This window comes from Pseudopodoces humilis, chromosome 14 (genome assembly GCF_049639895.1).
Source record: "Pseudopodoces humilis isolate 2021_Gansu_Grassland_sample_001 chromosome 14, ASM4963989v1, whole genome shotgun sequence".
Taxonomy (NCBI): domain Eukaryota; kingdom Metazoa; phylum Chordata; class Aves; order Passeriformes; family Paridae; genus Pseudopodoces; species Pseudopodoces humilis.
This window is the reverse complement of record NC_142213.1, coordinates 13,511,963-13,528,385: the sequence shown is the minus strand read 5'-3', so window position 1 is coordinate 13,528,385 and position 16,423 is coordinate 13,511,963. Positions and strand designations below refer to the sequence as shown.

Below are 16,423 nucleotides of genomic sequence, written 5' to 3'. Positions count from 1 at the left end.
GTTGCAAGCCCTCTTGGTAAGGCACTCATTAATATTTATCTAAGAAAATCTTATGCTTAGTTTTGTGGTGGGGTATATCCTAAATTGAATATCAAATATATCCAGAGATCCTTGGAAAGTAGAGGGAGTAATTTTTTTTCCTTTTTTTTACCCTACTCAGTTCAGGTGTTTTATACTCTTCTTTCTAAGTGAAATAGTCGCAGTGGCTGCCAATACCATTATTATATGGGTTATGTCATGTCCGTTCCTATGGAAATATAATTGGAAATATTTGTCAGCTTTCACTGGTTTTGACCCTGATTCCAGAATATACTAAGGTGGGATATATATTTACAGTAATTTGTTGGAGTACAGAATGTTTGTAACAGAACAAATTACAATATGCAAATACACTAAATACAGCAATGACAGTTAATAAAATTCCTAGCAATAGGTAGATTGCCCTTGGTAGCTAAGGGTCACATTTAGGATCAAAGCTCCTCTTCCAGATGTACAGGGAAATGTGTTCTCTGACTGAGATTATGCAGTTGAGTAAAGTAATCCTTCCTGCTGGATCATTCACAGGAGTTTGGTTTCCATTTCCTCATCCATGGAGAAGAGGCTGGGAATAGTGTGATCTCTGACATTCTTAAGTACCTTTGGCCCTTCTCCTTGGTATCAGCAGAACTGAAAGAGTAAGACACAGGATATATATTTTCTGCTAGATATTTCCTAAATCTCACAGGGTATTCTCATAGTGTTATTTATATTTACACTGTTTTAATTTGCAGACCTGTGAGAGGACATCCATTCTGGTACAGGTCTTAAATGCCTCCAGTAAATTACATCACCTTCCACTAGTATCTTGACAGCTTTTTGATTTATGGGGGTGAAAACTCTCTCTCCTGCGGAAATTTTTCAAGGAAATTCTGTAGGTGGCAGTTCAAGGAATTCTTCTCTCTTTAAGTGTGGGTAATCCCACATATGAAAAGATAAGGTTTGTGAAATTGATTCCTTCCCCACTCAGCAGGCTTCAAAAATGTTTGTGGGTGGACTATTTGAAAAGCTTGTTGTCAGATACAGAAAACATGAATTTCCGTGGTGGTTTCTTTCCCACCTCTAACATCTAAAACTGTAGAACTTTACCTGGGAAAGTGAAACTTCCATGTTCTTTGTGACTGCATGGCTTTGTTCATTTGGGAGAAAATGCAGCAAATGGGGGAAAATGGAAAATACCACAGTTCATATTGGTAATTCAAGAGCTGTTAATATCTGAATGCAAACATTTCACTTATATTGTTCAATTAAAAGTTCTAAAACTGTTCCATTTTATGAGAGAAAATCATCAAACTAAAATTGTACCTTGTGTCTTCTGTGCAACGGCAATGCCTTCCACTACCAGGATTGTTACAAGCAACACTGATAAGAGAAAATGGACAGAAAAAGCATCAGTAATTCTTCAAACTTATAGACCGTTTTCTGCAGTCCCAGTTCATGCAAATCCTGGCATCACTGACCAAAACAACTCAAAACATACAAAAATATGTAATTAATCTATGTGTTTTCTTTAAAATTTCAGCTTATGAAACCAGTGCAGTCTATGTGCACTGCTGGTCCTTCCTCCAGGTTCCTCAAGAAAGTGTGTATGAGAACAGCAATTCCTTGTTAGAGGGGACATTTAAGAATATTTTCTAGAGTTTACATGGTACCTGTTGTCTATAAAACTTTAACATCCTGAAACAAGATGTTTCACTACTATAATGAACCTATCCTAAAACTCTATTTGCATAATATGTGCAAAAGACTTCTCCAGCTTCCAGGAAATTAATCCAGACCACAGGAGACACTGCATGGTCTTAACCCCTCCATGGATTTCACAGATCTCTGCTTGTAAGACTGGTCTTTGTCTGCTTTGACTGGTTTTTGATGCTGCCACACAATACCAGTGATTTCTTCAAATGATGGAGCATAGAAAATGGGCAGATGCAAGTTCTGGAGATGGAGAGCCTCCCTCTTTCCTTCCTTCCTGGATGTTTTACTTTTGGCCTTTCCCATACATTTACACATTCCCTGCACCCGAGAAGCATGTGTATGAACAGCACATGTGAAAACTCCATATTCCATGGTCCATCAGCAATTTTAAAGCAGGCTTAATGTCCAGGTTTTCCTAAAATGCTTTGTCAACTTTATCACTTCAAATTGTTTGGGATTACTGGGAGGGGGAAAGAGGATGAAATCGAGTAAATTAATATGCCACTCTTCAAATCTTTCATTTGCTTCCATCTGGAGTATCTCAGAAATTCTGGACACATCTCTTACAGAACTAGCTAAGCAGGCTTGGACTGTCCTGGACAGAAGGAGGCTGAGGGGAGATAGGATACAAGTTACAAAATGACAAGTGTCATTGAGATTGAGAACTGAGCAGCTACTACTTGTCTCTTCCAGTAGAGAATCAGAGGGTGTCAGACAAAGCGAGCAGGTGGTGTATTCAAATTAAACAAAGATTTTTTTTATTTTTTTTAAATGCACATAATTCATAATGCATCCTTGAGGTAGAAAATTCTGTTTCAGAAACCCCTTAAGCCTTAAGTTCTTAGAAGTCTGGGATGTATTTGGGGCAAATATAATTTGCTCTACTTTTATACTCGTTCTGCTTTTATATCTGTGTAAAAGAAGATACCAAGCAAGATGGACCTTTGATGTGACCTGATATGGCCCTTCCCATATTCATTTACTTGTCAGTAGATGGCCTTAGCACTGCAGGGCAAAAAAGTGATTTCAACAGGAATTTTATTGTCACATTCAAGAAATTCTTTTTGTTTTCCCAGCCTTTCTGCCTTGTTGCTCAGGCATTTACGGGCTCAGTTGAAATGGAATTTTTTCCATCTGTGGTTTTCCCTGTGTTGCTGTTGGACTTTGAGCCCTTTAGAGTTCCAGAGTGAGCCTGCACTGACTGCAAACCAGTGATCTTGACTCAACTGATCCAGATGCTCATCTAACGCTGGATGTATTATCTTGGGAAAAGATAAAAGGAATCAAAGTCTGCTCCTGAAAGTGTCCATCTAGCATTTATGTTTTATTATCTATGTTTCTGCTGCCCTTTCTTCTCTCTATCCATATTGAAGTAGACTGTGTTTCACTCTGAAACTTTCCTCAGCAACAACTGCTTTTTCCTGTGTAAGTCAGGTTCGTAACTGTGGGTGTTTTCTAAAATACCATATGGGTCTTGCAAACAAGTGCTATGTTCTTAGAAGCTTATGTGATCTTTAGGGATGGATTATGTTAGAATAGGTGAAGATTTAAGTAGTTTTTCAATTTCCATCTTTGCAATAATTCTGCATTTTCATCAATATTAATATACTTAAAAATATACTGTCATTATCCAAATACAAAGCAGATGCTGCTAATCATTACTGACTCACCCTAGACTGAAAATTCCTCCTTCAGAAGAAAGTATCTAGCACCCATTACTGGTATTCAGTTATGGATCTTCACTAGTCTTTAAAGCAAATAAACAAATATCCCATCTTTATTCACATATGATTGACATTAGTTTTCAGCTGGTTTTAGTTTTCACTGTTCCTTACATAGATGGTATTATTTCATATTTATTTACAGTTTATTTTTGCAGCTTCTCTGTTTAAACTGTACACTGAAATATCTGAGTTTATGAATTGCATGAACTTACACTGCATTTGTACTCCTGAGATCACTTGTCCCTAACAGAGAATCTTGACAGTGGTTATAAACTTGTCAATCTCTTTTCCTGGTTTTTCTTCTATGCTGGTTTTAGTGCAACACTTCAAAGTTGGCTTTTATTGTTAAAATAAAGTCAATTTCCACAATTCTGTGTAAATCATGTGTCAGTATGTTCTATTGAATTCACCTTTCCTAAAGATGTCCTATTCCCACCCTCTGTTTTACAAGGACAGAGCAATTTATGCTGCTTCTCAAAATGGAAAATGAGATTTGACTATTTTTCTTAAAGCAAACACACAGAGAAATATGAATGAAGTTAACATGCAGCTAACAAAATGAATGCAAATAGTCACTTTCAAGTAACAGTGAGAAACTGAGGGTTTTTTGGTTTGCTTTGGTTTTTATTTAGTACAGGTCTCTACTATTCCTACCACTGTTACAATACACTTTATTTTCAAATTTCAGTATGCACCTACATTTATTTCAGTGATTGTACTGATGGAAACAACATAGGAATAGATGTTCTGTTACACTAACCATTGATTTCCCTTCTTGCTGATGTGGATAAAGAAACAACCCCCCTAAAATGACTTCAGAAAGCCTGACTGGCTTTCACTAGAGCTGTGCCATTTCTATAAATAGTCCAGCGCCTGTATGCGTGTAAATGCAAACAAACAGTGCCTATTCCTTGCAGAGCAGCATGGATATGCAGGCAACTGCACAAGATACGGGCTGAATATTTGTCTCACTGTCTTCCTTTCTTCATGTTATATGGATGAGTGGGAATAGTATGGGACACCTTCTCTTTGTTGCCTGCCCTTTCAATCCTCTTCAGTTTTAATCTCTTACACCTCTTTCCTGCCCTTCCCTGGCAATGCCCATCCTTCTCATGCTCTCAACAACCCTTAAGATGTATTCAGAGTAGCCCAGGTAGCAAATGTTCCAGGGTCTTTCTTCGGCACTACTTTTATCCTGGGTGACAGTACGATAAAGAAAAGGCATCTCTGGCTAATAGTCTGGATGTGTGCTGTCCTTATCAGTGTGACACTGCTGGCAATAAGGTGGAGAGGACTTACCTGTTCTTCCTGAGAGTATTGGGCAGGATTGCCTGAGGTAGGATTGCCTTAAACTGAGTGCATTGACATGACACAGTATAATGTGGAAAAGCAAACAGGAGTTTAGGGGCTGAAAACAAGGTCTATCAATATTCAGGATGAAAAGAAAAAAAATAATCACTCAGGTTATTTTTAGACCTTTCAGACTGTCTCCATTAACCCATTTTTGTGTACATTTTAAAAACAACAAAGCAATCTCCTGGCGTCCTAAATTCATACTACTTCCTGGAAAAATAATTTCAAATCTCAAAGACTAATGTGGACAGCACAAATCCATTAGAAGGAAGATATCTAGGACAAATCCTGGAAACTGGTTCAGTACAGCGCTAGTGCTGAACCACCGTCCTGGTACTGCAGCAGGGACACAGTTAGACAGGGACACAATTAGAACAGTCATGAGATACTTTCACTAACAGTCTTGTAGCACTTCCAGAAGGATGAAGAATGATCTTGTTATTTCTAATAAACTGTAATTCAAATGGTTACTATGCACCTGAACTTACAATGGAACACAGTATTCCTCTGCTCCTATTTTCCTCTTTTAAAGTCTCTTACAGATCTCTCTGACATGACTATTCTTCAGTGTGGATGAAAGATAAGTCTTAGCTCCAGAGTCTGTTATGGTACAGGAAGCACAAGTAGGGAGTAAAAATGCCACTTGAACATGGCTTGCTGATGTAAGCAACAGCACACAGTACACAGAGTGCAGGATTGCATTGAATATCAAAGGGATTCAAGGGCTGAATGGTTTGTTTTTACTGGGTAAGTATGGTGAGAATTCTATCAGAAGATCCTGAGCTATGGGACAATGACCTTACGAACTTTGAGATACTCAGGTGATAACCGTAATAAAAATTAGTGCTTCTGCACCTTACAGTGAGCTTCCACTTCATGATCTGTACCCTGCAGAAGAGGCCATCATTAAGCCAACAGCAGCATGGACACCAAGGCAGAGATTGAGGAGCTTCTTTTATTCATGAATCTGGTATTTGCTACAGACTTGTATTTCATGAATTATTGTATAGTACTTTTGTACTGCCATTTAAAGCTCTGATAGTTTTTACCTGTGTGAGCATGAATTAGGAATACAGAAAAAGCAGCAGGCTTCTGTCTCTGTTTTTAGAAGCATGGATTTTTCATTTTCTTCACTTCTTTGCATGAAATATTTTAGATCACATAGCCTGCAGACAGCTGTATAAATTTTAAAGAGTGAAGACACTAAACATACAATGGAAGTTCTTACAATCCTGTTGCTGAAGTAGGCTTATGGAATAATATAAGCCCTTGGTGTAATAAACTCTGAATTGTTTGCAGAAGTCAAGATGTGCTTTGTTGATATTGCTTAAATTTTTAAAAATAAATTTAAGCTAAAAAAAAAATAAGGCAATTTCTGATTGGAGTATATATAGAGAGGTTCACAAATGTGTGGCTCTAACTTCTCCTTAAAAATTAAAATAATACAGTTAGTTTTGCAGTAAATTTGTGCTCAACTCAATACTGAGAAATCAGCATGTTGCTTAGAAAAACAAGTGCTTTAGGCTGCAAATCTAACATATGCTTGTACTTTCTGGCAAAACATCTTCTTCAGATTTCATGGGATACAGTACAGCTCTGAGCTCCCTATGATATGTCTTTCCCCTGCTCTTTCTGCATGCTCTAGGGATCTTCACAGAAACAACAGACTCGATTTGCTGTGTGGCTCTGAGAGCAGTGTCTGTCTTCAGTGATGACAATGGGGGATCTATGCATGCAGGGCAAGCTGAATATCAAACTGGGGAGTAGTCAGGCACAACTGAGAAACAGAGTGAAACATTCCACCATTTTTAAAAATAAAGACTTAATCATTTAGAGTATTACACATTCTTAGCATAGTGGTAGCCAGAATCCTAGGGATAAAGATGACAGACTTTGCTTAAAACAGGATTCATTGGATCTCTGTGCTCAGCTCCTTGGATTAGGCAGCACCTTGTACACACATAGTCCAGATAGATGGTAACTGGCAACACACAGGTCATGCATGTTGGAAAATCTTGCCAGGATGCCTGCTTCTTTCTGGCAGATACAGCCTAGAGTAACAAATGCTTGATCTTAATTACATACTCTGTTTTGCCTTATGGGAATGATTCCTTTTCTGTGTATTCTCCTTAAACCTAGCTCCTCATTTTCCCTGTGTGCTAAAATTAGCATTACTTTCAGCAACTGCTCATCACAGTATTTCAGGTTTTATATCCACTTTTACTCACATGTCTAAACATTAATATTAGCTATTAATGTCCTGGGGACATTTATGATTACTAGATCCTATCCTATTCTCTGGCCAACATTAGTTGCATGTTTTGGTTGTTTTTAAGGACTCTGATCAAGGATTAGTTGCTGCACAAATTCAAAGTGAGTGATTGACTGGTGGGTGGTCTTGTAAAGAACCTGTACAATTCAGACAGACAGGTCCAGACACACTGGATTTCATGTAATTCTGTGTGGATGGTCACCTCCTTTTCTCTCAAAAAGCTTATTAACTGCTTTTGTATTCAAGCCATTTTTAGCTCAGAAACACACGCTGTAAATTTCAAGGAATGAGACTTTTCTCTCTCTTAGCATTTGCTGTGTTTGTTAATTGACAAAAGGAATACTGGATTGCATCTGTTGCTGCTGTATTTAAGGCTAACAATTCTGTTGCTGAGGATGAAAACATGGCAGTTTTTAAATCCCAAACATTTTTATAGCTCATAGTCTGTATACATTCCTTAATCTATTGTGGTTTCAACAGAACATTTGCAGATAGGTAAAATGAGTATCAAAGAGCAGTTAAGGTGGCTGCCTACAACTTATCCTATTAACAGCTCCAGTGGTTTCTTCATATTGGAACATACAGCAGGATTGCCACAGAATAAAGTACTGAGATGAAGGTGTGCATCAGGCAAAACATATTTTAGCTGGTTTAAATCTTACCCAGAGCATGCTAGTGGAGCTGCCAACACATTTTTAATCCTTCTCACAAAAGCTTGATAGCAGAAGTGGGCTTCACCAGCTATTAAGAGTGACTCTGGTGCCTTCTAAGATCCAAATCTTGTTAGCCATTAGCTGCCAGCAGGATATCAGAATGCACTCAGGTCTATTCTCAGATATAAGAGTTTCATCTCAGTCCAGCTGTTTCCAGTAGGGATTCCTCTCTTTAAGATTGCCAGAGAAACAAATTGGGACTCTATCTCTGCAGAGAAACCAGGTTAACTGATTCAGGAAGTAAGTGCAGTTCTCACACATCCCTTTGATAAAAATCATCTCCAGAACAATTCATGCTTGGATGGATCTGTGACAAGTCCCCTCTAGGTTTGCTCAAAACATTTAACATTTCTGATCCTGTCCTCCATTAGAAATGTATAAGCAGCTGTGGGCTGCTTCATTTTACCAGTTGCTCCACATCCTGTTACTTACAATCCATCCCTGGGTCTGTCTGCCAGCAAAACTTCTGCCAGAAGACTGATAGCTTTCATTTTTAAAATAGAAACTTTCCTTTTTATATGGAAGAGCTTTTTTTTCATCTCCAAGCTGTGTGCAGCAAGAGAATGATGAGAAGACTGCATGTGCAAACCATGTTGATGAGGGGTTTCAAAAACCTTATTAAAATATGTACACTGACTTCCAAGTTCAGATGATTTCCCTCTAGCTGACAGAGGTAATCCTGCTGCACATGACTATTCTGAATACATCTTTCCCAGAAATAACTTACTCCTAGAGAAATTGTATAGTGATACTTTTGATATAAAAATCAATCAGATTATACCAGACTTATTTATCTTCTCTTATTTATTAGCAATATACTATATTTTTTCAGTGGAAATCTTTTCTGGAATGTCTATTATGAAATTAATATTTCAAGTTCTTTTCTGCTATCTTCTGTCTTGTCTGGCAACAATTTATGTACAGATTACAGTTTTTTCTTTTCCAGCTTCTCACTCTCAGTCCCTTAAAAAGAGACTTAAAGTTTATCAATTTTACCGTAAGATAGAGAAGAAGTTTTTGTGAAATGATTTCTTAACATACTGGCCATCCTTTCCTGCTGCATAGTGGGGTCAGCTTTGTAATAACAGAAAACTGAGTGAATTACAGAGATAATCTAAAAGAAATATGGATTTTTTTCCATTAGAAGTTACCTGCTGATTTTTGTTGTAAAATTTACATTCCCCATTCCCCAACCCCATATCTTGCAGTATTTGAGGTGGCAGTTGCCAGTCATATGCTGACAGAGGCAGCAAGCTGTTTAAGTTGTCCTAGACTGTAAGTGCTTCATTAATTAAAAAACCAAATTGGAATGTACAAGGCAGACAAGCAGCAAAATTTTGCTTCAGTCCAGACAGGTTATACTCCTAGTGCTGGGTTTGTTTTGTACATAAACTACACATACTAGAGTATGCGCAATTAGCAGCTCTCTTCATTTTTGCAGTGAATTAAATTGTGACTTTCTGACAGGTTCATAAATGATGAATAGCTTCTAAAGTTTTACTTCAGGGGTAATTTTTCTGTCTAATCTCTCCTTGTGAATTAAACCTTAAGGAAGATGCAGAAAATCTTAACTTTTTCATTAGATAGGGATACATAATTTAGTAGCTCCTTTAGCTTCAATCCAATGTTATTCCATACTCTGGCTACAGCCATATTACAGCCACCTGATTTACACACTGACATTAGCTATTAATATCAATGTAATTGTAACCAGCTTGTTCTGTAAAAATTTTAGTAGACATGGTTAACTATGTTTTAGGAAAAAGAGGGAGTTAATGTATTTGAAGTTATGTTGCAGGGTGGTATATTTTGAATATGAAGTTTGCATGTGTATTCAGAGCAAGGCATAATACCACCAAATACTTGCCTTAACACTGCAGCTTTTTGAATCCTGTTCTGCAGTTATTTGAGTTACTTCTGCTGAACTGCTCAGCACTGCAAGCAGTTCGGGGCCTCACTTTTTTTCAGTGCAGCAGAAGAGGTAGAAAGTTGATACTGTTTATTAAGTAAAAAATAATATTCCGATTTCACTTGATACTGCCTTCATTAGGGTAACTGTAGCTTCTACAGTCGTTACATTGCTTTTTGTTTTAATGAACAGATCATGAAACTGTTAGGAGATTTCTGAATTACCTTTTTTTCTGCTTTTTTTCAGCTTTTTGTGGCATTATTATACCTTTTGGTTTTGGAAACAGGCAGGCATAATTTCTAGCTTTTGTGTGGAAGGAAGCATTACTTCCTAACACTACTTGTTTGTGAGAAATTAACTGTTAAAATCATGCCAAAATGCAAATGAGGAGCCTGAGCAGAATGGCAGGAAGTTAAATCATAGCAGTCCACATTCTTGCAACCTGATGCAGTTGGAAATAATTCTGTAGTCCACTGGAAGGTTGGGAATGTATCGGTAGTTTCTTCTCGCCCTGGCTGCTTGTTGAATTATTGGGTCAGAAGATAGAGAATTCTCTTTTTGGCTTTTTAAATTAATCCAATATATTAACTGAAATAGACCAAAACTAATGTAGAGGAAGGATTTAACTGACAGCTTGTACAGTTTTTTTAAGCAAATAATAGCATGTGGAAATGGAAGAGGGAGCATATTTGAAGCATGGGAACAAGCTCTTAGCAAACATTTTGAGGGAATACCAGGTATGAGGAAATTCAAGACAGGTATATTTACCTCCTAAGCATTACAGGGGCATAGCTTTATTATGAAAGCAGCTGCTTTTCTCTCTAAAGAAGTGGAGAGTTATGGTGCTTTATTGTTGTAGAGCGGTTGCATTTTGCAAGCTGTGCCAGGCTTAGGGAAGGATTCTAGTGTGTTTAAGATGTCATTGAGAACTGAAGGCAGGAGGCAAAGGCTTTGTCTTCCAACAGCCCAAATGCAGCAAGCTCTTGGCCTCCAAGAGGTTACAGACCCCACTGAGAAAGCAGGTGGGCATTGGCTGGGCTCCACTCCAGCAAAAGCTGCAGCCACTGAAATCTCAGGGCTGTTGTGCTCCAGCAGCGCTGCCACTCAGCACTGCTGCCTGGGAAAGCTGGAAGAGAGCAAAGAATCCACGTAGGATGATGGGACTCAGGATGAGACTTTTAAAAGTTTTGCTGAACACTACGGACAGAGGCAAAGAATTACATTAAGATATTTATTTAAATAGCCCTTGATCTTGATAGCTGAAGAAGAACAGAATTATAGCTCTGAACAAGCTTAATATAAGAAATTCCAACTGCCACAAAGTATGATGGGCTTTTTTCTGCCCTAAGGTAACACAGGCACAAAATAGAATCTTTGTGGACAACAGAAATGTATACAAACATTCCATGTTAAGAATAGATTAAACTGTTTCTAAGAAGTATTAAATAAAATATAACTTCTCATGATACACTGAACTTCATGGTACTTCATATGTGGCTTAGCAGAACTCACCCAGCTCTGCACAAGAAGCTATTTGTATGGAGAAAAAAATAAATAAATTACTGCCACTGTAAGTAGGGCTTCCATGCAGAATTTAAGATGCAATTTGTAAAATATGGACAGTTACTTTGAATTTTATTCCCAGCAGTTTCCTTCTGGATCTAAATCTATACTTCTATCTACAGGAATATACTTTTTAGTTTCTGATTAGGTGTAATAATGGGACTATGTAATGACTTCTAGTGAAGCAGAGATAAAAGGGAGTGTATGATGCTAAGTAATGATAGGTTGTTTCTGTAGTCATGGCAAGGGATGTGTTTAGAATACCAACAGCTTATTGACTAATAGCTTTGTGCAATTTATGGATTATGAATAATACAAAAAACTTCCTGTAGAGGGACTTTTTACATGGACATTAGTGTGATTATAAAAAATATACAGGTCTATTCATTGGAAAACCTGTACAGTCAATTTTGCAGCAATCACATATTTCTGAAAGGTAATTAAATCTGCATGTGTATAAAGTATTTAAGTAGTAGATACAACAGTTGTATTTTACGGTTGTTTCTTAGTGGCTTCTGACATTTAAATATGTTACTTAAAAGAGGCAGTAGGAAAAAGAATCTAAATCCCTTGTCTTTCCCATGTAAACCATATGTTCCTACGTTGTCTAAATTCAGTGAATGATCAACAATATAGAGAGACAGACATTTATTGAGAACAAGTATCTTCTGTCTCTCAGTTATGATGCTAATAAATGAAAAATATTCTTTGAAACCCTAAGGACATAAAGTCCTACATGCCAGGAACATGGGATTTTATGGCCCATGGAAACATTCTGGATTTAAAACAGACTTTACAACTTTGATACTGTGGGAAGACATCAGTGTATACACAAAACAGTTCTCTACTCTGCAGTAATGCCTTGTTGGCTTCAATAACGCATGCAGTCACACCAACAACTCCTAACAGAATAATTTAAAATAATAATCATCATTAAAAAAACCAAAAATACATCGGACTGGAATCCCCATCAAGGCTCCTATTGCTCAAGAAGATACAAAATGCTAGAAATAATCTCTTGAGGCACAAGGTTAAGTGCTACATCGAGATTTCTTTTCTAACAGAAACCCCTCGCCCATTGTCGAGCTGTATAAATAATAGCACAGACAAAGAAATGCTCAGATGAGGAGCCTTGCTCGGTTGTTTACCTCTGAACAGAAGTAAGTTAGAGACAGGATTTAAAAGCCTCAAGAAGAAAAAGGACAGGTAAACACCAGTCAGGGCTGTGACTCAGTTACCCAACTGATTTTATGAAAACCTTACTGAAAACAGACCTTGCTCCCGATAACAAGTGTGATAAGCTGAACGGTGTTGAGCAGCTCGTCAGGAGAGTCCCGAAAGCAAAGAGTATTTTTACTGTGCAAAGACGAGCGTAGGATATTGCCGGTGTGTCTCTGGAATATACGGGTCACTGGGGTAGAGTCGCTGCCACTGTGACCCACGTTTCTGCAGGCTGGGATCCCCCCGAACCCGAGGCGTCCCCGACGGTGGGATCCCCAAACCCGAGATGCCGAGGTATTCCCTCAGCTGGGACTTCCCAAACCCGAGGTGCCGAGGTGTCCCCGCCTCTGGGACCCCCCAAACCCGAGGTGCCGAGGTGTCGCCGCCGCTCGCCCGCGCTAGCGGGACGAGGGGCAGCCCGGGATGGGTGGAGGGTCCCCGGCCCGGCCCGGGTTGGGCTCCGGCAGCTCCCGCCCCGCAGCCCCGAGCCGCAGCGCTGGGTCTCGCGTGGGGCAGAGCGGGGCTAGAGAGGCAGGATCCGGGCAGGAACGCGGGGCCGTGGGGATGTGCGGGGCACCGGCAGCTGCCCGGGAAGAGCACCCCCGGCAACAGCAGCGGGGCGCCCGCCCCTGCGCAGCCCCCTCGGCCGCCGCTCCGAAGTTTCCTCCGGCTCAGGGAGGGCGCCGCGGGCAGCACGGGGCGGCCGAAGGGGCGGCGCCGCCGGGGGTACCGCGGTCCCCGCTCCGGCGGGGCGCTCTGCCGCCCGCGGCTCCTACCTTCCAGCACCGAGCAGAGTTTGTGCAGGGCCATTGTCTCCCGGCGGCGGCGGCGATCAGCGGCGCTCCATGGCCGCGGCGGTGCCCCCCGCGAGGGCGCTGTGCCCGCGGCTACGGCTCGGCCCCCGCCCGCCCGCGGCCATGCCCGGAGCCCCCGCGGGGCGCTCTCAGCCTCCGCCGCCCGAGCGCGGAGCCGCCGCCGCGCTCAGTCCCATGGAGAGCGGGGCGCGGCGGGCTCCGTCGAGGCTGGCCTGTCCGGGGGGGCTCCCCGCACCGCGCTCGGAGCGCAGCCCAGCGGTTCCCAGCCCGACTGAAGCGGCTGCTGCTAAATGAAGCTCATTTAAGATGTGAGGGGTGTTTGCCTGGATGAGCTGCTTGTACGCATGTGCCCGCCCCCGACGGAGCCCCGCAAGCAGCCACAGCCGCAGCCGGCGGGGCCGCTGTGCTCCTCCCGCTCGGCCGGGCACCGAGGCGGGGGCGACAGCGCTGGAGCAGCACCCGTTCTCACCCCGTGCCCACGGGGGAGCCGGGGCTGGCCCCGTTGCAGCGCCCGCCTCGGTCCCGCACCTCGGCCCCCGCCGTGCCTCACGGCCCAGGCCCATCCTGCCCCCGTCTGCCGGGGTTTTCCCGTGTGCGGTGCTGGCTGCCCGGAGAGCGTCCCCCGCGGCGGGGGGGCCCAGCCGTGCGGCCCCTCTCCAGGACACGGTGGCTTGGATAAGCCTGAATCCCGGCTTCCCGGCTTTGTTTGGGATCTGAGTGGGTCCCGATGGGGTAAAAGGAACACGGTGCTCCCCCTGGTCCTCCGTGGCTCCCCTTCGCCACCTCGCTGGTGGCAGGGAGCCCGCGGCTCCGGCAGTGCGGCGTGCCCGGCTGCCTGCCTGGATGCAGTGTGCTGCCTGCAGCTCCGGCACCGGGAAGAGCCCATCACACGCTATTGTGCGGCTGTTGTTTGACAGGAGTGACAGCTAAAATGGAGCTATTACTTTACAAGAAGTTAATAAAAAGGCGCATTTAGCCTGCTGCCTGCCCTGGCTCCCGTCCCCCTGGTTATCCATCACATCGGGTTAGCTTGCGAGGGGAGATGTTACTTCGGGAAAGGGCCTGAGGTGGAGGCGGGTGGCGATGTCGGGGAAGGGCAGGGAGGGAGAGGCCCCGGCCAGCAGATCCCGCCGCGGGGACTCCCGTCCTGGCAGACCCCTCCGAGCTGCCGAGGGAGGTGCGTGAGGGCGAGAGCCGCGGCTGTGCCGGACAGCCGGGGGCATCGCCGCGGAAGGCTGGATTGCCACAGGCTACGTGTAAAATGATAGCAACACGGTAGTTCCTTAGAGACGCTTTCAAATCTCCCATAGGCAACGCGGGTTGAAGAATCGCTGGGCATTTCCTCCAGGATGTCTCCTCCCTGGAACTGCCGATTAGGCGAGGCTGAGATCTTTCGCTCAGGCTCCGGAAGTATTGAAACAAGGAGATACTTAGACCCGTGCGTGTTGCAAAGCTCTGCGCAAGGGGCAGGAGCTGCCGGGGGTTGCCGTGCCCGGGAGCTGCCCCGGCCCCGCTCCCGGGGCGGCGGATGTCGCGCTCTCCGTTCGGGTCACCGCTGCACCTCCAGCTGCCCCACGCGCAACTCCGCTGTCCGAGCGCAAGCACTTTGTGAAAGCAATTTGGAACCAGCCCGCTCGCTAGACCCAACAGATTTTGCAAACTGTAAATTATATGCGTACTTGCCACTTGCGAGTGTGTCTGCTTAAGGAGTAGGGCAGCTCAGTACTGTGTCCAACACGAGCGTGCGAGGTGAAGCTCTGATTTCTTTGTGGTTTGGTGCTGTGTATTTGAATGTTAAATTCTTTCTACAGTGTTCAAAGGTCAGCCTACCCTGTTAGAAAAGGTCATTCTCTTGCTTCAGATTATCTGCTAAATATTTCAGGCGCTACAAGTCAGTGTGATTGTCAGCGAAGGCGAATTAAACGGAGAAGGGAGCGGAGAGCAGCGGGAGGGAGCGGGCGCGGGGCCCCGCGGGGCGGGGGGCGGCAGCTCCTCCCGGACCCCCGGCGAGACCTCGCAGCAAAGGTCCTGAGCTTTTCTGGGTATTAAAGATCCATTTCAGTGTTGGAAGAAGCTTCATGAAGTATTAAGCTTGATGGTCTGGCAAAATCCCAAGTTACATAATTATATTATTCTACTTAGTTGAATTGTCCTTTCAATTTCAAATAGAGATGATACAGTCCTCCTCCAAGCCTAGTTTTCCCATGAATTGTGAAATAGCAGCTACATTCCAGCAGTGGACAAAGCAATTCCTCAGTTCCCCTCTTAACCATGTATTTACAGTGGTGTGTGATGAAGAAAAGTTCTATAGTGGAAACTCCTATACATAACGAAGTCCTCAATAGGTGTATCTACTTTGCATTATTTTATTTACTAACAAAAATATTTACTGTAGTAACGCAAGAAAATATCCAAGACTTCTGTATCTGGGCATCATTCACAATTTTTTAATCCTCTCTGCAAGTACATAATTAAAATCTGACTGTGCTCTTATGCAGATTGTTAGGAAACAGGGGGTTGCCTGCTTTTTTTTTTTGTTTTTTTTTTTTGTTTGGAATGCATAGTATAGCTGATGGCAAAACTTGACTTGGATATTTTTATTACTTGTGATGATATAAGAAGTGAGAACTGGCTGAATTTGCCTTAAAGAGAACTATTTGTGGTCAATTGTCTCTCACCAAAGAGCCAGGAGAAAACCTTTGTAATGCTGTGTGCTCAGTGCAAGTTTGGGTAGTAATTGCAAATACTCAATCTGCTACAGTCAATTTAACTGAAGAGCTGAACTTCTGGTTTGTCCATTAGAAGGTTGAACAGAGCTATTACACACTTGGGGAAGGGAGCAGCTTTTCCATCCTGTTCTCTTTCCCAGGCTGTGTCAAGCTGTCAGTGTGGGAGAGGCAGGGAGTAACATCAATTTGTAGATTTGGGACACATTTTGCCTCTGCTGCTTTCAGAGACATTTCTCCTGTGGACATGCGTGTTGCTTTGTTTTGCTGGAGTTCTTGTTGCAAGCGGTGCTTTCACTAGTGGCAGGTCTGAAGAAACTTTCAGTTCCCATCTTCTGAGGCTGCAGAGTGCAGATTTCCAGCGAGGAAAACGCTCTGCCACTGGGTCACACCAAC

General features: G+C 42.7%; 1 protein-coding gene across 2 annotated transcripts in view; it reads right to left on the bottom strand.

Moving 5' to 3' along the window:
• The window catches only part of NETO2 (neuropilin and tolloid like 2), a 29,329-nt gene extending 15,935 nt beyond the window's left edge, over window positions 1–13,394 (bottom strand). Inside the window, exons 1-2 of one of the 2 annotated variants that reach the window (XM_005526380.3) lie at window positions 13,263–13,394; window positions 1,342–1,398 (exon numbers count right to left, since the gene is read on the bottom strand). In XM_005526380.3, the coding sequence (XP_005526437.1) occupies window positions 1,342–1,398; window positions 13,263–13,296 (91 nt within the window). In that variant the 5' untranslated portion in view covers window positions 13,297–13,394. Of the gene's footprint in view, window positions 1–1,341; window positions 1,399–7,742; window positions 7,829–13,262 lie in introns of those variants that run through there. The other variant, XM_088062212.1, reaches the window with a different exon arrangement.
• Window positions 13,395–16,423: the final 3,029 nt, after the last annotated feature.